The following is a 26,773-nucleotide window of genomic DNA, read 5'->3' on the forward strand; positions in this document are numbered from 1 at the left end:
CCCGAAGGGCGCCGGAACCTGTCGGTTCTGCGGTGAACGCCCCTGGTGTGGCGGTTGTCTTGGGACACCAGTCTCGGATGCTACCCCGTCCTAAAACTTGAGCTACCTTCTGGTTAAGTGATGCGCCCAAGGCACCTTTGGTTAGATGGAGGCTCCCATGATGACTGCTCTGAGCAGTTTGGCTAGTCACCTCCTCGTAATCCACTTTATCACGGAATCATTTAGATTGAAGAGGACTTCTGAGGTCATTGAGTCCAATTTATGATCGAACACTACCCTGTCAATTAGACCGTGGCACCAAGTGCCACATCCAGTCTTTCCTTAAACGCCTCCAGGGATGGTGACACCACCACCGTCCTTAGCACCCCATTCCAATGTCTAATCACCCTTCTGTGAAGAAATTCTTCCTCGTGTCCAGCCTAAACCACCCCGTGCAGTTTGAGGCTGTGATCTCTCCTGTCGCTGGTTGCATGGGAGAAGAGACCAACCCCCACCCCGTCACACTTTCAGGCAGTTGTAGAGAGCAGTAAAGTCATCCCTGAGCCACCTTTTCTCCAAGCTAAACACCCCCAGCTCCCTCAGCCACCTCTCATAAGACTAGTGCTCCAAAAACTATGGCCTTTTTTTTCTCCTCACTGAGTGTCACTGAGTAGGAACTTCATGACACCAGTGACAGGACTGCCACAGTTATCATCACTGCCTTCACAGAAATGCCAGTGCTATGCAGCTGCTTTGTCATTGGCATCAGGAAGCATCTTGTACTATTCCTTTCCTATTTGGCAGAGCTCTTAGAGTTAGACGGGGTCTGTGGTTGTCGGTGGTGATTGAGGACACTGGTAAACCTACGAATGTGTAGTTCCCCACATGACACACTAGAAGTTTCTTACTGTAAGCTTATTTGTTGACCAAATTTTGCATCTTAACAACAGTCTACAGTAAAATGCTGAATATAGGCTGCCAAGGAAGGTGGAAATAAATAAAAAAAAAAAGGTATAGAGTCCAGACTTTGAGGTTCCTACCAAATATCATACTGAAAGTATTTTATCTTGAAGTTACCTGAGTGCTTTATCATTCACATCCATTACCACTCTTCAACTGGGAACATTAATATAGCTTCATATGATCAGGTTGTATCCATGGTCAAGCTGGCAATAAATATTTTTGAAGAAGAGGTAAAAAATTCTGCTGAAACTTCTGCTGAAGCTTAATATGAAAGGAGATTGGTCTTATACGAAGCTTGAAATGAGGGAGACCACTTCAGGGACCCCTCCAAGGACACTAGACATGAGTGACTGTTTGACAGTATTGACCAGCATGTGGTTATGGTCCATCATGTGGGCCATTGGTGGGTAAATAATAAATAATGGTACTAAATAATGGGTGCTGTTAATTTATGTCCAGTATTCTGAGCTATCTAGCTCCTTAGGTACTGCCGTTTCAGGAGATCTTAATGCTAGGATAAGTTATTATCAACCTAACAGGCTGAACATGAGCTCCCTGTTAGGATATTTTGGCTAAGTAGAAGCTGTAAGGCAGTTATTACCTCTATATATGGCAGTAATGAGCCATGACTGGACTACAGTGTCCAGTTCTGGTGTCTGCGGATGAAAAGGGATGCTGGTGATTTGGAAACGGTTCAGAGAAAAACTGCTGAAATATTTGGCCATCTGGAAACTGGATTATACCGAATGAGATAAACTAAATAGGTTGAGCTGCTTATCAGGAAGTGTCCAGAGGTGCTTGTATCAGATTGTAACTATGCATACAAGGAAAAGAAACCAGCTCATTAGCAAACAGGGATGAAGCAAGATGCAGTGACAAGAATTTGAAACTATACATTCTCAGATTAGAAATAAGGTGCGTTACTTATTGTACTAACCTAGCTGAAAGAGTACGGGGTAATTATGTATCTTCAAAACTTGCAAAATTCTAGGAACTGTAACTAAATATTAGCTAGGAAATAAAGGTTCTACATAGCAATGCAAACAGCTTTTTTATTGGTGTGCTTTGAGGCCTTGCCCCATGTGAATGGCATCACAAAGTCTTTATGCTTCACCAGGAAAACAATACTACTAAGCACAAAGCATGTTTGCAAAATATCTTTTAGTCTCTTTATAAACCTGATTAAATCCTGGGTGCTGTCTTGAAAGATATTTAAAAGATAAGATTAACCTCATTTGCAGATTAACAATTAGATAGGTTTCAAATTAGCTACGTTACCTAAATATTAATTGTAATGTTGGTAAATGGTATTTGGGTGATGTGATTTTTTCTTGATATTTTAGGTTACAGCTCTTTATAAAACCTTCACAAATAATCCACTAGCTGCAGCTGTATTACCTGTCTGAATGAGTGTTTTAAATCATTCCAAGAATTTTAGAAAGACAAATTTATCTGGTGCATATGTAAGTGACTCTGTATGCTTGTGGAAATCGGATTTTAAACAAGCTCCCCTTCTTAGGTGTTCTGTTTCTCCATTGTCTGCTTCAGCAGAGTTTGTGCACAGGTGTGCTGCGAGTGTGTAAGTGGACTGATGAGTACCAGCTGACACAACACATAGTTTGGTGTCCCATGACAGTGGACTGTTAGTTGACTGGATGGATCTTCCATTTAATCCCTGGCTGCAGCTAGAGCTGCTTTTTACGATTGTTGCAATAGTATTTTAAATGAAAAAAAAAATGACAACAAATATTTGAAATATTAGAATGTGTATGATGAATAGCTTTAGATACTGAAATCTGTTCTTTAGTATTCTAACATGCAGCATTCCCATTTAAGTGAATGGGAATTCTGTCTGCATAAGCAGAACCCTAGCCCAAGCAATAACAAAATACATGCTTCAGAAAGATCAGATAACTGTACTCTGGATTCTTTCCCAGGTTCTTCCTTTATCTACCAGTATATTGGGACCTGTTATTAACAGTTGAAATCAATGAGTGCATACCATTGATTATAGGTGGAACAAGTCTGAACACGGTATTTGAGCTACAAGAAACACTAAATAGGTGTAAGAATTCATAAAAATAACCTGAACCCGATAAGTGTGTCATAACTGTATGGATCTGCTTTTCAAGGTTAATGGTAACCCTTTTTCTATTTTTTTTCTTTTTGTAAGCTCGTGATCTTGGAGGTGACCATAAAATTGATACTGAATATTATTTCGAAATGTTGCCCTGTGTAGTTCACTATCATGGCTTAGTATTTTCCAGCATAGATCTGTTTTAATAGAAAGAATTTGCCTTGACTCATATTCTTCTGTTTTTCAGGAAAAGAAATGGAGCAAGTTCAGTAACTATCCAATCTAACATCTGTCTCATATCTTAAGGAATCTTACAAATACTTGTTTTGAATTGAGAAAATGACTGCAGCTATAGAAGAAAGTACCTGTCCAAAAAGTGGAACATCCTATAGTTAATTCGGAAGTAGTATAAAATAAATAAACCTGTTATGGTGCGATTCTGGAGTGAAGTTAACTCTATAGCACACAGGTAGCTCTCCAAGGAGAAAGAAAAAAGAACTTTCTGCTTTTTCTAAATTATGGAAATTTTTTGGAAGACGTGGACATGGATTTTGAGCCTAGTCATGGTTTCATCGGAATTTCACAGTAACAACCAGCTCTCATACAGTTCTCAAGGTAGGGATTTGATCTCTGTAGCTGGCAAGAAGCATGTGTTTTTGCATTTGTATTTGTGTAATATTTTCTAAACCACGTTTATATAATTCATAAACTCATATGGGCTCTGCTCTTAGTTTTATCATGATTAATTGTCATGCAGATTAAATTTCCTTGTTCTAATATCTCTTGGTCTAATTTTAACTGTAGGAAAGCCTTGCAAATTAAATCTTGTAAAATGTACTTAATAATGCTTGAGAGGCTTGCTATGATAAAATTAACATGCTTTTAGACTAGGGAGTAAGAACCTAATCTTGTTTTTACAGTATAATCCTTTTCATTACTACTGTTTGTATTCTTGCAAGTGGATTTTATAGCTTTTGTCTTTGAATGGTATCACTGGGAAAAATATGCCCTTCTTAAGTTAGCCCCAAATATTTACATATTTTTTGGTAAATAGGAAAAGATATGTATTAAAATTTTTTCATATTTCCAGTGATAAGCAAATTAATAGGAAACCAAACACATTTCATTGACTTACAAAGAAAGAAAATAATGTTTTATTTTATGTAGTAAAATGCTGCATTTTGTGTTTAACTGAAAATGACTTTTACTCACGAGAGTGATGAAATTTACCCAAAAATGGTCTATGTTTATGCTACTACTTGTTGTTTCCTGTTATATTTTCTTTTCTTCTATGCCCACTCCCTGGACTGTCTTACCTTGTGATTGATTACAAAGAGGAATTCCTGTCTTACCTTGAACACTACCAACTAACAATCCCAATAAGGGTTGATCAAAATGGAGCCTTCCTCAGCTTTACTGTGAAAAATCCTAAACCCTCAAGAAGGAGGAGGAGCACAGACCCTTATGACCAAGAACTGGCAGCATCTAAATTATTTTTTAAACTTTCTGCCTATGGCAAGCACTTTCATTTAAACCTGACTCTCAACACAGATTTGGTGTCCAGACATTTTACAGTAGAGTACTGGGGGAAAGATGGACCACAATGGAAGCATGATTTCTTAGACCACTGTCATTACACAGGATATTTGCAAGACCAACACAGTACAACTAAAGTGGCCTTAAGCAACTGCAATGGTCTGGTAAGTCCATATTAAATGTTATAGTATAACAGTGTGCTTGTCCCTTTTAAATTACAGAAGAAGAATTAAATTGGCATATCTTTCAGTTTTTTTGAGTCCCTGTGGGAAGCAAGTAGACAGGAAGGTGCAGAAAACACCAAAAACAATTCTGTAGTCTTCTAGCTGGCAACCTCTTTAGTGTTTACAGTGTCTGCACTAGGGCTGCAAGATTAGGTCTGTGCTGAGATCTTTAGAGTTGTAAGAACCTTCCAGGCTCAAGGGGCAGGAAGGAGGAAACATCCTCCAGGATGCTGAGTCTCTACAGAGAGATGTTGATTGAACTGAACACCTGCTTGTCTTTGAGTATTTGGGTTTAGAAATTGAGTAAATAAAACAAGAGGAATTGCTTGGTGTAGACATCATCATTGCTATAGGTTCAAAACATGAAAAGTCTTTAGCAGGTACCAGTATCAGAAAGTAATTATATAACTTTTTTACCAGAAAGATTTTGTTTCTAAATTGTAAACCTTTGCATTTAGAAGGAAGATTGGAAGTTCTTACCTCATTTAGTCTCATCTCTTCTCTTACTGGTGATCTTTTGATGACATGACAGTAGTACCTTCATGGGAGAAAGAAATTAGAAAACGAATGCAAAGAATTAAAAAAGCAAGAGTATTGAGTAACAAAATACTAAAATAGAAAGGCACTAAATCAAGAGCCAGTGTTTTCTCTAGTAAAAATATACATGTATATTATGGTTACTCATTCTGGTTTTTATTATGGTAAAATGCTGGTCGATATTCTTGTTAGGAATAGGCAGATCTAACTAATTGCTAAGTAAAAAAAAAGATTACTCAGATTTGCTAAACTATTTCCATTTATCCTTGGAAGTGCTATTGAATAATGCCTCTTGGCATGTTATTTTCAAAAAAAAGCCAGCTGTTTCAGATCTAGATAGGTTGCATTACACTCATCTACTTGTGATATCGCTGATACAGTCTAGTTTAACATTTCAGAGGATTCTTGAGGAAAAATATTTAATGGGGATTTCAAGCGTTAAGCGAACACTTTTAAAGAAATGGACTTAAAACGATGTTCCATTGAGTGTGGTATCACAGTTTGTTCATGTAGACTTATAGTAGATAGGTCTGAATTTAGTACAATTTTCACTTTGATTGCAGTTTCCATGTAATAGCTTTTTTTTTTCCCCCTCTGTCACAGTTATTCAAGCTTCAACGTTAGTACACTCCATCTTTGCCTTTGAGTTCTTTTCAGCTAAAAATATGATGGAGACCAAGTCCCTTCTTTCAGAACTCATTTCTTTAAAAGAGGCTGCATGCCTCTTTATTTCCAGAATTTCTGCTAATTGGTGCACAGACTAGTTGGTCCCCTTGGAGCCTGCAGTAAGTGCCATGGTGATCCCATTTCAGTTCCTCTTTGACCTTGGCTAAGGCAGTGAGCCAAGAACTCCTGCCCTTGCCCTAGCTGACTCTCGTTTTCCTTTCATGTTAGGAAAATAAAAGTGGGATGAAGCAGAAAAAAGCCCATATTTTCCTGTTGTCTTTGCTCATCTGTTGCTCCTCATGGCACTTAATTTTCTTCAAAAGCGCGTGGAAGATGTCATGAGGAAGCAGAATCTTTTTTTTTGCTTTGGTTTGCCCAACACCCTGAGGTGACAGTTAGCACTCCCATTGCTGCAGGTTTTCCCTTTGCCCTCAGGCTGTCCATTTTGCTGGAGTGAAGGTGCCTGTGGTTCTAGGTGTCAGTATGTTAACTTTGTGTTTGTAAGTTAACTTCAGTGTAGAGTGTTTCCCAGTTAAATTGTCATCTTCAGTGACTGTGGTTGTTGTCAGTTCTTTTGTCTGTCTTTCTGGTATTAAGGCAGCCTTAATTCAAATTCAGTCTTTAGGCACACAAGTTCAGATAAAGCCATCACAATGTTATTTTTGAATGATGTTTCCTAGTAATGAATGTTTTGTTCCACAGCCGCTGGTTAGAACATGTTTAATAAAGCCATTGGCAGTGAATATTGAAGACAATATTACTTGTTTAAACTTAGCAATAGTTCAGAATGCTTTATATTTAAGGCATTCATTGTATTTTCCAGTTTGATTGCTGGTCTGTAAGTGACTGCCAATCATATTCTAATAGCCCTTGATTGACATCTGTATCAAAGCCGGTCATTGGAAGTTTAAAGCAGGTAATAAGTAATCATTAACAGTGAATGTTGCTCACAAACAAAATGTATGCGTTACATTTACTCCAGTTGTCCTGTTACGTTTCACTGTTGACAAATAGGTCAAATTTCTTCCCCTTATTGAATGTCTTGAATTACTCTGTTTAGTTAGTTAGTTCAGAGTGGTTATGTGAGAGCATGATTTAAATAACATATGTTGCATGACTTTGAAGAACACTTATATTTAAGATAAGTGTAAGGAGGGCTTTCTCTCAGTTTCATTATAATAAAAGTGACAAGCAGTCAGTTCATTTTCCTCTCACTGTTTCTTGTTTCAGCCTCTCCCTCTATATTTCTCATTACCAAGTGTCCTAGAATTACAGGCTGCTGCTTACTGAAGTTTCACTCCAGCAGTTTCCATCTGCTGGGCCCTGATTATGCTATAAATTGTCTGAAGTTGTGAGGAAAGCTCTATAATCCAGTGAGCATTCATGTGAGGAAACTGAAGGTCTTGTCTGCAGGCTTGCTAGCTTCCAAGCTCATATGTGCTGTAGTGGATGGATTGCAGGTTTGGCTGTATCATGAAAGAGCCTGCAATGAGCAGCACTTTAGGACCTTTAGGCAACCAGACTGAGGCATTCTCTAAGCTGAGTGTTTCATACTGAAGGAAAGAAGAAAAGAAATGGTGGTAGACTGGCTGAAGAGAGAAGAACTTCACCTCTGGGGAATGGAGTTTGACTGACTCTGAAAGGAGCAAACCTCAAAGAAGTTTTGGAGTCTTCGGTAATGGAATCAAGCAAACCCCAAACTTTTCGCATTCTCATTCACCTTTGTCTTCTGCCAGGTGTCAAAGCTCTTAACTGAGTGCTCAAACAAGTTTTGCATGGTAGCAGATTTTGTAATTTTGGGCTGAAAAGGTCAGTAGTAGGAACTATTTTGAGGCTACTGTGGTCCCAAGTAAATGGTTAATGTAAAAGACACAGTATTTCCATATATGTGAAGTTTATGCCTTGCATGATGTTTGTGCTGGACAGTTACCTCCATCCAGAAATGATAAAGAAAGCACAGGTAGGTGGCTGTGGCTTAAAAGCATGAGCTTACTTGTTTAATGGGCAGTTGTTGGAATTTCTGGAAGACTTAATGTTTGCTTCATGTATTTCTAAATACATGTATTTATAAATTACTAATAATTTTCCTAGGAGTTAGCTCATTTGAAGGCTGAATTTACTCTAAAGAATACATCTAGTTTTATAGATTATCATGTGCATGTACTATGGTATTTTTGACTGTATGTGAAATAATTCTATATCAGTGTCTTTAGGGCTATCTTTGATACTTGTATGTTTTTGCAGTATAACATTATTCAGAAAGTTATATACAAGCTCTCCCTATCCTAGTTTTAAGATGCATTGTTAGATTCCATGATGTGCTGTCTCAGGCCAGATCACTATTTTTTTCATCTTTGAGAGCGCAGTAAGTTAACGGAATCTTTTTTTCTCAGTCATAAAATCACAGTGTATAGCCAAGTGTTGACATACTGAACAACACTGACACATTTTCAGAAGTTCCCGTTATTACTACTTTATATTAAAAATGGACAAAGTATAAAGCTTAAAAAGATTCAAGACGTGGAAAAATTGTGAAACAGTAGTACTGTGTGGAAAAGGCATGCGCTTACTTGTCCCCCATAATTCTGTTTCCTTTTGCAACTGATGGATGTGCCCCATCTGAAGGAGGTTAAGGCACTGGCTGGACGGCCTGACAGAAAAAGATTCTTTTTCACAAATTCAGGGGAACTCCACGTGGATTCACAGATTTGTCTGAGCATGTCAAACTGCTGGAACCAGACCTTGTATATGTTAGCATGAGTTGGCAGTCTGTAGTGGGATTGGATAACACAGGACCTCAAACAATCTGTTTTAGATAATAATCTTGGGAATGTTCCTTGTAGTAACGTACTTGGTGCATTCAGCTTGTTTCTTATATTCATGGTATTTTGTCAAAACCTTTTCTGGTCATTCTTATGTCTTAATGATATTTCTGATGCTTTGGAACAGAAGTTTAATTTATGAACTGCTAAAATACAATAGCGACACTTAAAAAGAAAATGAAAATTAATTCATTTTAGTGCTTTAAATGGGCATTATTTCAAACTCCTTTTTCAACTGAAGTCTTGTTTTCCTTAAATAGTGGATTATAAGTCAAAGCTGCTATTTAGAATGTTGGTTTGCATATAATAGTATACTTCCCACTATGTATTAATCAGGCATTGCTGAATACATAAACAATGGAAGTATCTCTAGCCACATGAATTTTTGAAACTCAGATTATATGCTGGCTGTCACCAAGGTACTTTTTAGTCGCAGAACTTAGGGTGCTTCTTAAAAAGCTGTGATTTCACTGTTGAATCACTGTGATTCAACAAGATCACTTGCATCAATTTAGCACTGGAAGAGCAGTTTTGTTTGCAAGCAAAAATACTGTTAGGCTTAAAATGGTATACCTATGCCAGACTTATGGGAAGTGCATATGCTGGGTCAGTGTGTTTCCGTGCTGATGGAATCACTTGTTTGACTGCAGTGACTGACTACATATATGTTTTCACTGCCTGCTGGTAGATCTATGTTAAAATTTATTTGCAGTTCCTTAACTAAATGTTATTAAAATATCTCTTCTTAAACACCATAGTGTTTGGGCAAATGAGATCAGATATCAGCTAGGCATTGGAAAAAGTTGTGATACTCTCGCTACCATTTTAACTGCTGGTACCTGAAGGAACTGTGACCATTGTTTGCAGACATTTTTTAGTTATTTGAAGGAGCAAATATGCAATTTGTATAGAGAATTAGTGCTGCAATTAAGTATTTATGCTATCTGAATTGACTTAGTTCCTCTGAGGTAATCTTGCCACTTACAACTACCAGTTTCAGTACCTGATATAATTATCTTATTCATGCTTAGACTTGTAAACATGGCTGGACTTGAGTACAGATAGGAAGGATGTATGCTCTGGAGGAATTTAAATTAGGACCCACTCAGTCTGAGAGACAATGCCACAGATTGGATGGTACCTCTGTTTTCTCAGGCTTGGCATGAGGCAGACAGGCTGATGGGGTTGGCCAGAACCACTCTGCAGGACTCTGTTCCTGTGGGAACATAATAGCAGAGCTTACAATGGCTCAGGATTCACTTGAACCCAGATGTCTGACATCCACACTGGATGCAGTCCAAACTGTCAAGGTTCTTTCTGCGCATCTGGCAAGCCCAGTTACAATTTGGTTTATATTTTCAATACTATTTAAGCTGCAGTATACCAGTAAATGATTTATTTTCTAGTAAAACCTTAGACTTCAAGTAACAAGAAGGCATTGTGAGAGGAATTTGATACTGGCATCTTCCAGGTGAATTTAGACCCTGATGTTACATTCTGAGTTAATAATTGAGTTAGTAATGAAAAATACCCCTGAAGTATTTTTGCATTCACAAATGAGTAATTGAAAGCTGTTCATACATATACTTTTCACAATTTATTATACAGTTCTGTTTGGAAAATACTGTTGTTTCTGACATATCGCATAGGATTTTTTATTTTATAAGTTTTATGTTGTTGTTTCAGAAGTGAAGAACGGTAGGCATTTTATGTACAAAACGGTAGCAGGATGAGAGCTTTGACCAAGAGTACAAAGGCAAGCTCTGATCTTTGAAAACAGCTTTATGATACTTAGAGCAGCTATGGAGCAAGTAGTCTTATGGCTGATCATAGAGGTCTTAAAAAAAGATTCATGCGTAGTACTTGTTTTACAGATCAGAGGTGTGGTAGAAATTTGAGATTCACCAAGTCAGGATATGAATGTAGAAGTTCCTGCTCCCAGGCCCCTGTCTGATGAATAGCTCTTCCCTGTGTAGAAAGTTTATACATTCAGAATTTTCTACATAAGGGTATCAGAATTTTTTGTTTAGCAAATACGGGTGCAGAAATCTGTTGGGGCTTATTCCCCACTATTTCTATATATCTGAAAGGATCCAAAACCTGAATTTTTTGCTAAAGTTCAGTTTTAATTGCTGAAGGTTCAGGAAATTGCATAGTTGGCCTGAAATCTCCCCTTTCTTCCATAAACCACTTCCTGTTTGGAAGAAGCTGAGTTCACAAATGTGAAAGTTATGAGAATAGAATATCTGCTATTCTGCACTGCAGTATGAGGAAAAGAAAATGTTCATTTGTTATGGAGAATGAGGTGTAGTATACAGTCTGCAATAACTCTTACTTGCTAGATTTGTGGCAAGACTTTTTATGGACTGAATGCTTTGTAGACAGTGTAACCTAAGTCAATATAAATAATTTGATTTCTATTAACTAGCTCAGTTTTGGGATTGTGTCTGGATGTAAAATAATAAATAGTTTCTTTGAATATGTGTCCTAAAATTAATCCTTCATGGTGTTTGTCTTTGAAGTGTTTGGCTTTAAGCATATAGCAATGTGGCATCACAGAGCGATATTGGACAGATGTTGCCATAATGGCTTGGTGTAATTTTTAATGGGAATCATTGTAGTTTTGGAACATATCTGTGAAGACACTATTTGTAATATTCTGAGAATATCTCTTGCTTTTTTAACTGCATCCACCAAAAAAAAAGGTGAAAGTACTCCAAAAATAGGACTATAATAATTTTATTTTTTCTCACTGTGTTGTTTGTAGGCTTCCACTCCTGCTCATACTAAAATCAGCAGAGGAGAGCTGGCTCATGCACTGTTTTATGTGTTGGCTTCTAGCTGTGGATTTCTTCACAGAGAATGTTTTTCAAAGTTAAGTTTTGTGGTAGTAGTTTCATGTTGTCTTTTGTAAGCTTTTGTTTTCTTATCTGCTTCTTTAAGCATGGAGTCATTGCTACAGAAGATGAGGAGTATTTTATTGAGCCTTTAAGGAATATAACAGAAGATTCTAGTGACTATAGTTACGAGAATGGTCATCCTCATGTTATATACAAAAAATCTACCATGCACCAGCAACACCTCTATGATCACAGTCACTGTGGAGTCTCAGGTAAAGAAGAATGAGTGTCATTCCTTTTAAAAAATGATAACCTAAGATGTATTTTAAGATCTTGCTTGTTTCATATTTAAGGCGCAGTGGAGAATATAGCAATGAGAATCCTCCTTGTGGGTGTTCTAATATTTTGTTGAAAAGTAGTTTTGCTTTTTTTTTTTTTTTTCCCCAGCTTCAGATTGAGAATATAGTGTATTTCAAAAACTAAGACATCGGGAATAAGTCTTGTTTTATGCCTGTGTTGTGTACAGTGGTGGAAGTGAGCACCGGCTTCCTCAAAATGGGTATAAATGTACTTCATTCCTCAACAGGAAAACATGATTGAGTGACTACATATTACAGCTCAATGTTTAATATGTGCTTCATCTCATTTGAAGAAACTTGATATGCAATAAATATGTCAGCATTATGGTTATCAATATGTTTGGAACTGAGTCCACATCTTTCTTGTTTACAGAGGTTTATGGTGATTTGGTACTGGTTTTTGGTCCAGTTGGTTGATATTATTCTGTTATAGTCAAATATGTGATTTACATGTGCCTTATGGGAAGGATTATATAGTTTTGATGGAGAGATATTTTCTTTGTAAAGTAGTTTTAACTTCTACAGATATACTTTTCAAGTACTCTGACATGGCCCTTGATTAACTTTAAAACTAATTTCCTGAAGACAGCATGGAGTAAATCTGACAAGTTCTTTTAGAGCACAAAAGTAATTGTTTTTTTAACATACTTAGAAAAATGTTCTAACCTTGTCAATTGTTTATATTTCAATAGTAGCTTATTCTTAAAAGTTCGGTCCAGACAGTTGTATTCCATGAAATTCAGTGCATGGAGCAGACAATAACTAATCTTAAAGTAAAAAAAAATCACTCCTCTTTGATGTAATTTATTTTAGCTTCTTTTGGAGTTTATAATGTTTAGTGGTACCAGCTGTCTAAGCCTACAGTACAGAGTGTCTACAAGATCCTATTCTTGGGAGACAGTTTTTTTTCTTGAGTGTTTCAGTTAATTGTGTTTATGGAATGTCAGACTTCATGTATGTAACTTCTGTTTTGAGAGCATTAATCAATACACATTCTTCTAATATTGCTAAACAAGTCTCTTAACTGTTACTGCCTGCTAATTAATTGTAAAATAAGGTGGTAGTATATATTCATTTTGCAGGGACAGCTGTCACTTAAGCCCCTTGAAATAAGTGGAAGGTTTTGAAATGTAGGAACATGCAATTTTTACCCTTATTATATCCCTACAAAAAGAAAGGATATTGGCTTCTGTTGGATCTTGTCTTCTAGAGTAATGCTTAGAAGTCATTCTCCTCCAAGCTATGAAGCAGAGGGAGCTAGTTTTGTCAGGTTGTGTTCAGTTATTCTGGTGGTATCTGTCGCATGGATCATAGGTTGATTAGAGCTATACATCTTGCATGCATTTTTTGTAAAATGTGGTGTAATATTTAGCATTTATTAATTTGGATAATTGGTGATACCTTTGTTCTTGGAAGCTCCTGTGCACTCCCTGAGCTTTTATATCCCAGAATCCTTAATTACTGAAGTACTAAAGCACTGCTTTTTACAAGCCTGAGATTATGACGATGCTCATTCATCTCAGTTTCTCCTTTTCATGTTGTTCTGTATACCATTTGCACTTCATGAAAATGTCTAAAAAAATTTGTTCTCTGCCAAGACTGCAAAGTCTTGCTTTTCCAGATGACATTCTATTTTACCCTCATGGGTACCAAAGCCTTTTAAACTCATTTTCTGAGCACTGTTGCAGCTTTATCTTGAAGGGAAATGGCATACAAAGCATCCCGAAATACCTAAAAAAATGTAATAGCTAAAAAGTAAAGTCAAATATTAATTTTCAGTTTTGCAGCTTTCACACCCAAGGATTAAAGCCAGGTATTCAGTGATCTTTAGGGAATTTGACTGGTTTGGGAAGTTTCGAACAGTCCAATTTTGTGTTTTAAAATGCAGTCATGACAAAGCTGTAACTACCTCTTGGCAGTGTATGATTTATTTTGTCTGGAGACCGATTTTAACTTTACCTTCAGAACAGTTTTCCTAGTATTATATTCAGGGAGGAATCTGCTTGAGTGACTGTGTGAGTTATTTGTCAGGTTTCCCCTACTGTAACCTAGTTTGTTCTGTACCTGTCTCCATCAGGGAAATGGTCAGGATTTTGAAGTGTTGATAGAGACAAAGGGAGTGTAGTTTCTGATCTTTCTCAGACAATAATAGAATAGAAAGTGGAATACAAAATTTGGTGAAGGCATGATCAGAATTGACTGGGATGAATAAGTGATGGACTGCTTCATAATAGATGGTGGAATTATGATAGCTAATACAAAAGGAGAATTGGAGAGGCAAGGAGATTCAGATAAGAGCATAGGATAGATTTTCACAATTTAAATTATATTTTAAGCATTTAAACATAAAAATGTTCCAAAAATAAAACATTGAAATTGTGTGTCATGTATGTATTGTCACCAATTAATTATGTTTCAATAAATACAGCTGAAATCCCTAAGGCCTTGGTAAGAAATTTTCCACTGCCAAATTCCAATTACTTCAGTGGGGTTTGAGACCACTGGATTATCTTGCAAAATGCTGTATTTGGATAAGAAACAACGAAAATTGACATATGGAAACTGCAGAGTGGCAAATTATTTCTGGATAGCTCTACTATATTTTGATATAAATAGTGATTTCACTTGTGTCAGACTTTACAGTTGGTGTATTATAAAATGAAATAAAAGCTTGCTAGATGCATGAAATAATGGTGCTAAAATATTTAGAAAAAAGCAGCATAATGTTTCTCTTCAAAATATTGTCATAGTTGCATCTAACATAAGTTTGCTATTTCATTTTGAGATGTTTTTCTATTTGCGCCTCTTTCTCTCCACCTTGACCACCACCCAATATCTTAGATAACTGACGTAGGAAACCTTGTGAACTGTAGTTGTGAACTCCATGTTTACATGGGTTTGGATTTCTTTGCAGTTGCAGTGTAAAACCTAATTTAATACTATTGCCATAATTATTTTGGGGTTAATTATAGTGTTTTTCCTGATTTTTTTGGGTGGTTTTTTTTGGTTGGTTTTTTTTTTTTTTTTGGTTTGGTTTGTTTTGGTTGGTTTTCTTTTTTTTTTCTTTATTTTTCCTTTCCATTTTTTCCCTTTTCTACTTCCTTATAACTATGTTCAATGTTGATTGAGTTTAATTTTCTTTTTTTTAACCTATGAATATGGCGAAAGAATGATGTAAGTTGCCACATAAGTATTTCTGTTAAATAAATTGCAGATCTTTATTTATTGATATATTTCAGCATTTTAAATAATTTAGCCAGCATTATTTAGTGCTTTTTAGAGAAAAACAGCATAAGCATTGATAGATCCTGGAGCGCAAGGACTATTTCCAGCTTTCTCATTACTTTGAGATCAGCTGGAGCCTAAGCTTCTTATCTGATAAGAAAATGAGAAATGGTTGTTCTTTTGAAGTCTCCTGAAACCTTTGTTTAAAAGATAGTATTAAGATGATTCCAGAATAATCTTTTTTGTCCTCTGTAAGTTTTATGCTTGAAGTCAGAAGTTTTCAAATGTTTAGAATAATTTGCATCTTCGAGTGAAAATTTTGAATTAATGTGGAAGCAATATTGCGTTTCTAAACTACTTCTAGCACTCCAAGAGCATCAGAAACATCAGCATTTGTTATTTGAAAAAGAATGAATTAAAAAAAATTTTAGTACAGTAGCTATCAGAGAAAATTCGACATTCCTAAGTCACTGTTTAAGTGAGATGAAAATCTTTGAACTATACAAGAAGCTTTGAATTTTGTACAATAGAGGTGAAAACCAGGAAAAAATTTATTAGTCAGTGTAGAATCCAAACCAGGCTTTAATACTTTGTAAAGGTTTTTTTTTTTAGAATGGATTGCAGAGTGAGGACAATTTTGTTACTGGTGTTTTTATAACTACCAGGTTGATTTAAATTTTTTGACTTTTCTAAAATATGCGCCTTTTAAAGCCAATACCATAGCCTCAAAAATGATGAAACACTGCAAGAGTGAGAATGCTGAAGCTTTGTATTCCTGGTTTTGATCTGAACATACATTCATACCTTGCGGTGTAGTTTTCCTCTTTGAAAGCAGTGTGCGTAGCTGACTTGCAGAAAGCACTGCTTTTATATGGGAGGTACTGGTTCTATCTCTAATCATCCTTAGCTGACCTTATTTTAGTAGAGGTAATGATGCATCTCAGAAATTGCTCACTTGAGGAGTCCTGTTCAGACAGTTATAAATGTATCTATTAATGTTCTTATGCTCATCTGTAAATACCAAAAATAACTTGGATATTTTGAAATTCTACTTGGATAAAACCAGACTAGCAATATACTTTGCTAAACTTTAGCTTGAGATCTGTGTTGGCTCTTGTGGAAAAGGGATACACACCAAAAAAGCCAGTTTTGCAGGATAGGATGGGTTCAATTTTGTCCTGAGGACAGGAATTAGAATTCAAAGTCAGTTTGTAATATTTGTTTTGCTGATAATTACAGCTCCTTGGATTTTTAATCATTTATTTCTTGCAGACAAGAAATATTTTTTTCTATATATTTACCTGAAAGAAAAACAAGAATCAACATATTTGAACTGAAATTAGTGTTAAAATAACTGTGGCAATTATCTCATGTCAGACCATTTAAAACTTTTTGTTATAGTTAGTTCACAAGGTAGATAAAATATAATCTGATAGCTTTCTGAAGAGAAAATGGATTCATTTTAGGTATGTAACCCTAACTGCCTAAAAATTACAGACTTTTGCAGGAGAGAAAAAACTTTTTAGTGTTTTATGAGCATATTTAATTTGTTAGTAAATTTTGATAACTTTTACATTAATTTTGGATTTTTGGTTTCTAATATTTTTTTTTCCCAGATGTTGTAGCTGTCTTGTTCTCATTCCTAAAACTCTGTCATGTGCTTGTGGCTAATTATAAGTAATCTTTAGTAGCAACATAAATGTGCAAAATCAGATTTGTTAAGAGAAGACTGTAGATTTATCATCCTAATTCAAATTTAAGGAGAGTTGAGATTATTGGAGTTCAAAGTAGGCTTTTCATTATATAAGTTTTTAAAAATAAGTTAGGAATTAAATAAAGTTGATTTTTCTTTGCCTCAAGAAAGACTTCTTTGTTAGAACCTTGAAGATGGCAATCTCAACATAAAACAGGTGCATTTGAATGCGTTTTACTAGTGACCCCCTCTCAAGAATTTAATTGTTTTGTTCCTAGAAGACCTCACAAGAAGCGGCAAATCTTGGTGGATGAATGATGCATCTGCTTTTCCAGCTTCACTTCCAGTCAATGACACACTAAGTAGTCATAGTCGGCAGAAGAGATCTGTAAGCCTTGAACGGTTTGTGGAAACGCTGGTAGTAGCAGACAAAATGATGGTGGGATACCATGGTCGCAAAGACATTGAACACTACATTTTGAGTGTAATGAATATTGTAAGTTTCATCCTTCTCTGTGTTCGTATCAATACATACGTACTGTAATGATAATGGACCTGTCGAGTGTTTATTTATTGCCAGGAATAATGCCTTAATATATGTACTAGCTTGCAGGAATGAATAGTTAAAATACTGAAAATCTTAGCATTTTGGGAAAAATGCAGTACTTTTTCTGTCAAGACGTATGTTGTGATCACTTTTAAATTGTTGTCTTTAATATTGAATTCAAATAATTATGTACAGATTTTACAGTTCTATTCTGCTTATATTGACACTCTAAATCCTCATTGTGCTGGATGATTTATGAAACGAGATATAAACAGTTTCAATTGAAAAGTATGACTCAAAAGGTTTTTTTTTACTGAATTTTTTGGTCAAAAAATAACTTGTATTTAGGTGACAGTGATACCTTACATTATGGAACTACATGAGGAAATTGGGTTAATTTTTAACCATTTAGGAAGCAAGTAGTGTTTCTTGTCTGACTTTGTGCCTTTTCTTATTTTCTGGAGGTCAGGTTGCCAAACTTTATCGTGATTCCAGTCTAGGAAACGTTGTGAATATTATAGTGACACGTTTGATTGTCCTCACTGAAGATCAGGTAAGGACTGTTGTGCTAAGCTTTATACCTGTGAAATACAAAGCACATTATTGTATAATACAGAGTTCATTTAGTTATAGCTTGAAGTGGCTGCCTCTAAGTACAAACCTATCATGTAATTTTTCACTACTTTAATCAAGATGAAGCAGTTCAAATGAATATTCCTCGTGTATCATCTCAGAGAGATCTATTCTTGCTTCAGGTGATTATTATTACACCTTCGGGGATGTCAGTTTTATTTTTAGATCTGTATTTTGATTTTTTTTTTTTTTCTGTATTGAAATAATGATTATTAAAGTTGGAGCGGAAAGAATGATGGTTCAGTAATACACAGCTGAACTTGGGGTCAGATTTTACAGAAATAAAATTTGGCAAGAAGAGTTTATTCCTAGAAACCACTGCTTCTAATTATAGTCCCATTTTAGTTTTCAGAAGGCTTAACAACTGACCTTAGTAATTTGTTTGGAACATTTCTGGTATGCATGTTGTATTGCAGCCAAACTTGGAGATAAACCACCATGCAGACAAGTCCCTCGATAGCTTCTGTAAGTGGCAGAAATCCATTCTCTCCCACCAAAGTGATGGAAACACCATTCCAGAAAATGGGATTGCCCACCATGATAATGCGGTTCTTATTACTAGGTATGGTCATTATAAGTATTGTGTTTATTTTATTTCTTGTAGCTTTCTTGTTCTTAGCATATGTATGTCTAGAGGCTAGTTGCAAAGTAATATAATTGGTAGGTAACCTTAAAAGGAGGAAAATTAATTGATGGCTTGTCTTAAATATATCAGATTATTAAAGTTTAGATTAAGAATTTGGAGGAGTAAGATCTGCAAATCACTTGCTTCTGCTGTTATTTTCGCTTCATAATTGCCAATGCAAAGTATTACAGTAGAAAAGATTGATCCTATTGAACATTTTATACTTTGATAATTGGAAAGAGTTAATAAGATTGTGGAGAACAAAACAGGAGGGAAAATGTTTTGTTAACCATGTAAAGTGTTTTTGTAAGAATTTCAAGCCAGAACTTCAACTAGTATATTTCTCTGAAAACAGGTTCTTGCAGATTCCGGCAATATGAGACTCTACTTTGTAGCTGGTTTGATTTATTATGTTTAATTAAGATGAGAACTGACAATTTTAATAGGTAGTTTCAAAGCCTGCATATGTGCCCATTTGTTTGCTTCTATTTCACTGTTAGTGTGATGAATTCAACAAAACCTGCACTGTAATCTTGAGATCCTGATAAAGGCATTTGTGTCTGTCCCTTTGCAGTTAGGGGTAGGCAACTGTACTTTATTAGGAGATAAGTCTCACTGTTGTTTAAGGGCACTATTTATTCTCTTCTGTTTTGTTTAAGTAGCAGCAGGTGCAACAGCTCTAATTTGGATTAGGATCTTTTTATTATGATTTCTCCTTTCCAGGACAAATTCTGTTGTATGTAACCTATTTTGGAATCACTGCATTCACTGCAGAAAAATTGAAATAAGGATTAAAATAATGCATCTTCTGTATAATTTTGCATAAAAGTTGTGAAAGTTTGGGTTTTTTCCTGAGGGAGGTGGTGTTTTTTCTTGGTTTTGTTTTGCATAATGAACAAATCTTTTTATTTTTGAGAGGAAATAGAAGCTAGTGAATCACTTGCATGTATTTTGTATTCATATTTCAGATATAATTGTTATGTATGGTCTTAAATAGTAAAAATCAGAGTGTTAAAATGCTGGAGTGATTCAGAAAGCTTCTACATTTCAAGAAGTATAAAAAAAGATTAAAGTCTAATACAAATAAATTGAATGAAATTAAAAACAAAATAGTTGCATTCTAAGGTCTTAATTTTTCACAAAGGCTTTTGTTTATGATCAGTTTTTTTGCATATAAGTAATTCCTTCACTAGGACTTGTGAAACTGAATGTGTCTTTACAGCTTTGCTACACATTAAACTTTTACTGGTATAATTTAGGTGAGAGAAAAAGTGTAATCCATGGGTGATGTAGTTGTGTCAGTTGCAGTCCCTCAATATACATACGCATAAGTTGTATTGGCAACTCTGTATGTAGTCTGCTATGGCTGACTAACCTGACACTTTGTTGGTGTTATTCTGGCACTACAAATCACAGTTGTTTTCTGTCACAGTTGTGCTTTAATATTATTATTATTACTGTATATTCTGTACTGGCTTCCCTGATAAGGTAGGTTGTTCCCAGTGTAGCTATGAACAGTTCTGTGTTCCAGACAAAAGCTTAAGCCAGTGTTAACTCTCAGGCCTCTAACTGTAAAGTAGCAAATTTTGAGAGAACATCAGTAATACCTATTGAAAATAACTTTTTTTCATCAAAACACAGTAAATACTGAGGACTTTTTTTATTCTTCATTGTGGGGGCTGTAATTATCTAAGTATGTAGCATGTGTATGCTGTCTTTTAAAAGGGATATAAGAATTTTATAACTTCCTAGTTTACTTCTAAGAAGTTTACACTTCTAAGTATATAGCTATATTTTAAATCAACAAAGTACCTCAGTGTTGTGTCTGCAGGCTAGTAATACCTACCTTTATAAGGTTCAGTTATATATGCTTTCACAACAAAATGCTTCTATTCATTTATTTATATAATAATTATAATTCCTTGAAATCATCATAAGGGCTACACTAATCAATTTGAGTGGATAAATCAAGCTTTTACTGAAACTGCTAGCTATCCTGGCTCTTTCTAATAAAATGAATCAGCTTATGTGAAGAATAGGTAGTTCTTTTTTGGGTTGGAATGAGTAAAGACAAATTTATATTCATATAAACATGTAAGTCCACTAACTTTAATAATTCTAAATGAATTACTGAAATGGGGATATACTTGTTTTCATTTTGTTGTCTATCTTCCACTTGATGAACCAGATTTAAAGCATTAGATGTGAAAGAGAAGGATATAGCTATGGTTCTTTAAATTCATAATGTACTGGAGAGGTCTTTAGTAATCACGTCTTTCCAAAGGAATTTGAGCCTATACTACCAAACATTAGGATACTTTTTAGCCACTCCAATAGTATTTTGAAAGCAGTTTCCTGAATCTGTCCCACTGATGCTGCTCTGCTTTGTGTGGAGTAATTACATTTTTATTGACTTTGACACTGGAATCAATTTTTGCTCATTGTGTGTACTTCTATTTTATGGAAAGTAGGGAAGTTTCACTTCAACATTATGAATAGTTTTGTGTTGATTAAAACCAGATTTTTCAGTAAGTAATTTGATGTATTTGAAAATATTACCTAGTCCTAGTTAAGTATTTAAGTTTGCAACAACAACAGTCTTTATCTGAAATGTGGGGCAAAGGTTTTAAGAAGATGAGTCATTATCTTCAACCACATAAATGAAGACAACACGTCAGCTTTTCTTTGCAATTCTTCCATGTTGCTTTCAAAGATGACATGGTCTGATCTGGGAAAAACAATATTAAGGCTGCTCGTTCCCTAGGGAAGTCTGCTTGATCAATGCAGATAGTTTGTATCCTAAACAAGCTGTATGCTAAAACCAGGTAGCCTCACTGGAGTGGAGGTATGCCAAACTGATCTCTTAAGTCCCTTGGAGGCGTTGCTGTGCCTATTAAGCCACCAGTCTTTGGACAAGAGCCTGGTGTTTGGTGCCTGGCGTGTGGGCCTATCTGTCGTGGTCCTGCAGCCACCCTCCAGTCTGCAGGGTCGATACTTTACTAGGTGCATAGGGAGTTGCAGAAAACTTCTTATTTACTAATTAAAAATAATGCAGGCCAGAGACTGGTCTAAGTAAGTCCTTATATTATGTACCACCTACATTTTTCCCATAAGAGAATATTTAAGTCTCAGACTTCAATGTTTTATCCTGAAATTGTCCAAGTTGGGTTCTTGGAGGCAGGTGAAAGTAAAATACTCAGCAGACAGACTTGAAGTATGAGGTTGATTAACGGTGTAGTGCTGTTAACACAATGTTGTCTTTTTTTGGTGAAGATTTTAGATAAACCTAATGATTCCTTTAAATTATTTTGTGCTACAAAATAGTAAAAATAGGAGAAAAACTTGTATGGATCTCTAATCTCAAATCCTTGGGTAAAAAAAAAAAAGCTCTTGCATTTGGTTCCTGTGTTCCTGCACCATTATGTGATAATCTTGCTTTTTAGCATAATGTCAGATTGTCAGATAATTAATTTTGAAAGCCACTGTAAATTTTGAGGCTTGTGCATCCCACCCTGGTGTAGAAGTATCAATTTGCCTTTTTGAAATTAGTTCTTATTTGGCGATTTGTTTTTTTTTTTTTTATCTTCCCTGCCAGGCTGCTTCCTCTTTTTGTTTCTTCAGGAACTCTTTTAAGAAATAGGGTCTCCATAGATTGCAAGTCCACAAAACTTAAGAGCTACAGAGCACAGCTGTTACTTTATTTTTACTAATACTTTGAACAGAGCTCCTCTTCCATTTCAATCAGTTGCTTCCTTCTCTTGATCCTTAAGATCATAAAGTAGGAATTGTGGTATTCCTTAGCAATACCTTTGTTAACTATACCTTATGAACAGAACTATTCCTTTTCCTATGTACCTGCACAGAATGGTAAGGGCCAGAGGGTTGGATTCTAGGTTACACTTTATATCAGGATTGAGAAGGTGAAAAATTTTTTTAAATGCCTTTTGTTTTTCTTTTAAGCTGTAGGAATTCTCTAGTGCTACATTTCTCTGTAGCTCAAGAGAGTTAGTTTGATTTGTCCAGGTACTAAATAGTTGTTTATCCAAAGGATGTGTGACTGACTCTCTAAACTTTGCACCAATAGTGTTTTGCTGCTGAGAGGAAGATTACCTTGCCTCCTGGTGTGTTAGTAGATCAAGTAAAAAGGCGTACCAGACAGGCCATAGAAAGGAAGGTTTCAGGGGGAAGTTGAGGTGTGTATCTTTAAACGACAGAATCTGGTCTTTGAAATGCAATTGTTTTAAACAGAGAAACATTTGAAACCTCATTCACTTAAGGAGACAGTACTTCTCAAAAATTCCTGAATGAAATGTCATCTACTGTTGGTAGTTCACACACCATGGGTTTGTTTTACGTTTTAAGAAGAATACAAATTCACTACACTTGACAAAAGCGTTAAGATCTCCTTGCAGCTAGGGTGCTTTTATGGGAACATTCCTTGCAAAACGCTTACTAGAATTAATTTTAAGACTGCAAACCTGTGTGGTTTTTTGTAGATTCACCTTCTGAAATTCTTGACTTAAAATACCTTGAAATACAAAAATCTTTTACTTGGATTGAAATCCACTTAAGTTCACGAGTGGTTTACTACTTTAGCAACAATTAATTCCACAGCCCCACTGAACTGATACTGTTGGAAGAATCCTTATTTGATTGAATAAAGAATCAGAGCTGTAAGATGTTTTTATTGATTAAGTCAAATACACCTGGATTTGCAGTTGTACTGATGAGAGTAAAAATGTTCAGTACCACAGATGGTATATTTTTTCTATTTGTCTGGGTCTTAAGTGGGTTTGTATATGTTAATACCGCGAGACAGTGAATGAGCTCTTTCTTAATAGACACTTATATTTTTGCCAGGTATCACTGTACTTGTAACTCATTAAGTAGGTGTATTGCTAAGCAGTGTGGTATGGCTGCTGTTAGCATTAACACCACTGTTAGTATGTGGCATTTCTCTAGCAATGCTATTGAAGCCCATATGGGAGGCATTGGCATTGTTACGCAGTTGGTGGTTTTTTCAATTCTTTCAAGGATAGAATTTTACAGAACTGGTTTATGTTTATTGTAGATATATATATATAAGATTAACTTCAAAGTGCTTCAGTCGGTTCCTCATTCACGTGCCCTTACGGGTAAGGGGCACTTTCATTTGTCTGTGAGATGCATCCAATGTGTAGGCCAATGCTGCCTGTTTTTCTTAGGGGCCAGAAAGTATATTTAAATGGCAGCAATTCTAAACTCCTTGTAAGTCCTGTGGTTCTAAGAACAGAAATGTTTCTGACATTGCTGTAGATACTCAAGAGGAACAAAACGTTTCTTGTTTCATTTTGCATACCTGTGTAGAGCTGACCACAATCATGCCTTTCATTTTTTTAATAACTTTAAGAGTTTTTAGGCAGCCGGGGAGGGTTTTGTAGTTGCATTGTCCAGATAGCAGTCCTAAAAGGAAATTCGTTTAATGGACATTGTTGCCATTTTTCATGTCAGTTGCCTAAAGGTTAGTAATATATTTTTATTCTGTAATAGTAAGTAACATTACCACATCAGGTTCTGCACTAGTTAAGGCATTTGGTAGTGAGGTGAGGCCAACCAGCCAGGACTCTGCACATTCCTTTTCTGCTGTAGGTCCAAGATTGTTATACTTATTTTCTGAGGCATTTTTCCACTTTTCTTCTTAACTTTCCACTTTTCTTCCACTTTGCGTCTTAACTTCTTGCAAAGATTCCTCTTTTATACAAGGCACTCTGACCCTGGTCTGTGAGCACAATTTCCTAGCTTTGTCCAATAAATCTGTAGATCTTGAAGCACTTCTGTTCTCATGAAGCCTTGTCTCTGATCCTCATCCTGTGGCTAATTCCTCTGTTAGTGAGAAGAGCTCCAATTTCAAGCAGTAATTCTGTGTCTTGTTTCTTACTTGACTCTGAAGTCCATTAAGCAGTTTTCACCCTTGTTTATTGTGTAGCCTTTTAGCTTGTTCTACTGAAGTTCCTTGAAATGAATTTAAGCCCCTGACAGGAGACTCTGTTTCCTTATTTGATTTTTGTGCAAAAATTGTAACAGTGTACATTGACTTAGTTTTCTTGTGACCACATGTGTAAGATTACTTCACTGAGGGAGAGGTTTGAAAAGCTGATTTTCAAAAAAAAAAAGGCGTATATTGCCCTTAGTATCTGTCTCTGCAGATATATAAAGTATAAGGAGCCAGCTTTCCAAATAATAGCACTAAATTCCCATTCATCTTTGTTTTCAGGGAATTGAAGGGATCTAAGAGGAAAAAATGTATCTGCATATTCAAAATTATGTATTTGGGAAAAAAACTCTAACAAAACTGCAATGTACTAGGGCTCTGCTCAGCAGACTGAAGAAAGTGAGGCATTTTATTTTGTGTATGGTGCTTCACACAGGAATATTAACAACAAGGTTTCTATACAGGGTGTATTCCTTACACTCCTTTTTAGAGACCTGCTACTGACCACTTGAATCAGTCATGTTGCTAGATATGGCACCACTGTCATAGCTTTTATATTCTTACTTGTGTGTCAAAACCATGTTTGGGGTCTTTGCTATCTCCTAAGGCATATTCTTTGGAATGATGACGCTAAGATTGACAAAAGAGAAATTGTGACTGAGACATGCAGCATAACAATTGTGAGCCATTACAGCAATACATGATCTGTGTGTAGATGATTCACTTTAGATAAATCTGGGTCTATAACCATGTTCCAAGATTGCAAGTGCTGTGGCGGGGATAAACCTATTCAAAGATTGCAGGGAAGAATTCTCTGTTATCCATTTTCTGTATGTCTTTTTGTGAGGTGAGAGTCTGTAGGCTGTGACATGATAGAAATCAATAGATAACACAGGCAACAGAAGAAAACAGCAAGGAGTTGGGAATTAATAAAACCCCTTGGCATATTATGTAATTCCCCTTTCTGTGACAGTTATAATCTTGTTGGGTGGGTTTTTTTACTCCCCCACCTCATGTTAGCAGAATAAGGTTGGAAATATTGTTCAGGTGTCCACTCTTGGCTGAGAATGTTTTTTGTTAGTGCTTTTTTTTTGGGGTTTTTTTTTCTTTGGTTTTTGGCTTTTGGCTTTTTTTTTTGAGGGATAGATTAGGGTAAATTTTCTCTTTAAACTTTATTCCTAGATTTTGTAGCTGAAAGGAATCAAATAGACTCTGTGGGATTTGAGAGAACGCATGTGGAACAATAAAGTAGCTAGAATGTGAATCTGAAAAACTCCTTATTGCATGGCAAATGTCAACCAGCAGGTTATTTACAGCTAATTAACAAGCACAACGTGTGAGTGGAATGTTTTCTAATCAATAAAAAGGCTGTTGTTTTTAATTTCTGATGACATTATTTGACTCTTAGTGTACAGTTGGTTAGCTACAAGATGTGTATTCTGATTTAATTTATAAAATTTGAGTCTGTGAGGGTGAAAGGATGGAAAAGGTATGAGGTATACCCAGAGTTTGCCTAATCCATTCCAGATGGACAAAATGTGTTCAAAGTGTGCTTTACTTAATACCAAATCCAGAAGAGTGACCAATGTCGTGGAGTAGAGCTCAGATTTTTATGCTCTGACTTGAAGTCTGAACGTTTTTTTCTTTTTAATATTTTTTATTAGATTGATTAAAATAAATGATACAGAATAAAAAGACTTAGTAAAAATAATGTCCTCCTCTCTCAACTGAAGACAGAAATTTTGAGTGTAATTCCACAAGCTTATCTTAAGATGTGCTCACTGAGGGGAGCTGGTTACACGCCTGATGATTTTCTGAATTGGAAAACTTGAGAATATCTACCAGCACACAGGATAAACAATGCAACTCATAACTGCCCCAGTTAAAGTCTTCCTCTAAATGTGGAAATGAAACTTCTGGCAATTAAAAATGCATCAGGATAAACCTATAAAAAGCCAAACTACATATGCTGTTGAGAGTAATGATATATTAATGTCTTCTGTAGTTTACAAATAAATGTTTCCATGCACTAGACTTACTAGAGAAAGAAAAAAATCCAGTTAGAAATACTTTTTT

The 26,773-nt window shown here is 35.7% G+C and overlaps 1 protein-coding gene across 5 annotated transcripts in view; it reads left to right on the plus strand.

The window, feature by feature from the left end:
• The window catches only part of ADAMTS6 (ADAM metallopeptidase with thrombospondin type 1 motif 6), a 147,819-nt gene that overhangs the window by 2,002 nt on the left and 119,044 nt on the right, over window positions 1-26,773 (plus strand). For 3 of the 5 annotated variants that reach the window (XR_001866129.1, XM_017747088.1, XM_017747089.1), the window contains exons 2-7: window positions 3,267-3,634; window positions 4,355-4,719; window positions 11,748-11,916; window positions 17,200-17,417; window positions 17,938-18,021; window positions 18,518-18,663. Coding sequence is in view for 4 of the 5 variants with exons in the window: in XM_017747088.1 (XP_017602577.1) it covers window positions 3,538-3,634; window positions 4,355-4,719; window positions 11,748-11,916; window positions 17,200-17,417; window positions 17,938-18,021; window positions 18,518-18,663 (1,079 nt within the window). In the remaining variant the exon portion in view is untranslated. The remainder of the gene's footprint in view (window positions 1-3,266; window positions 3,635-4,354; window positions 4,720-11,747; window positions 11,917-17,199; window positions 17,418-17,937; window positions 18,022-18,517; window positions 18,664-26,773) is intronic. The other 2 variants (XM_008643545.2, XM_017747090.1) reach the window with 2 other exon arrangements.

Source organism: Corvus brachyrhynchos, unplaced genomic scaffold (genome assembly GCF_000691975.1).
Source record: "Corvus brachyrhynchos isolate BGI_N302 unplaced genomic scaffold, ASM69197v1 scaffold131, whole genome shotgun sequence".
Lineage (NCBI taxonomy): Eukaryota > Metazoa > Chordata > Aves > Passeriformes > Corvidae > Corvus > Corvus brachyrhynchos.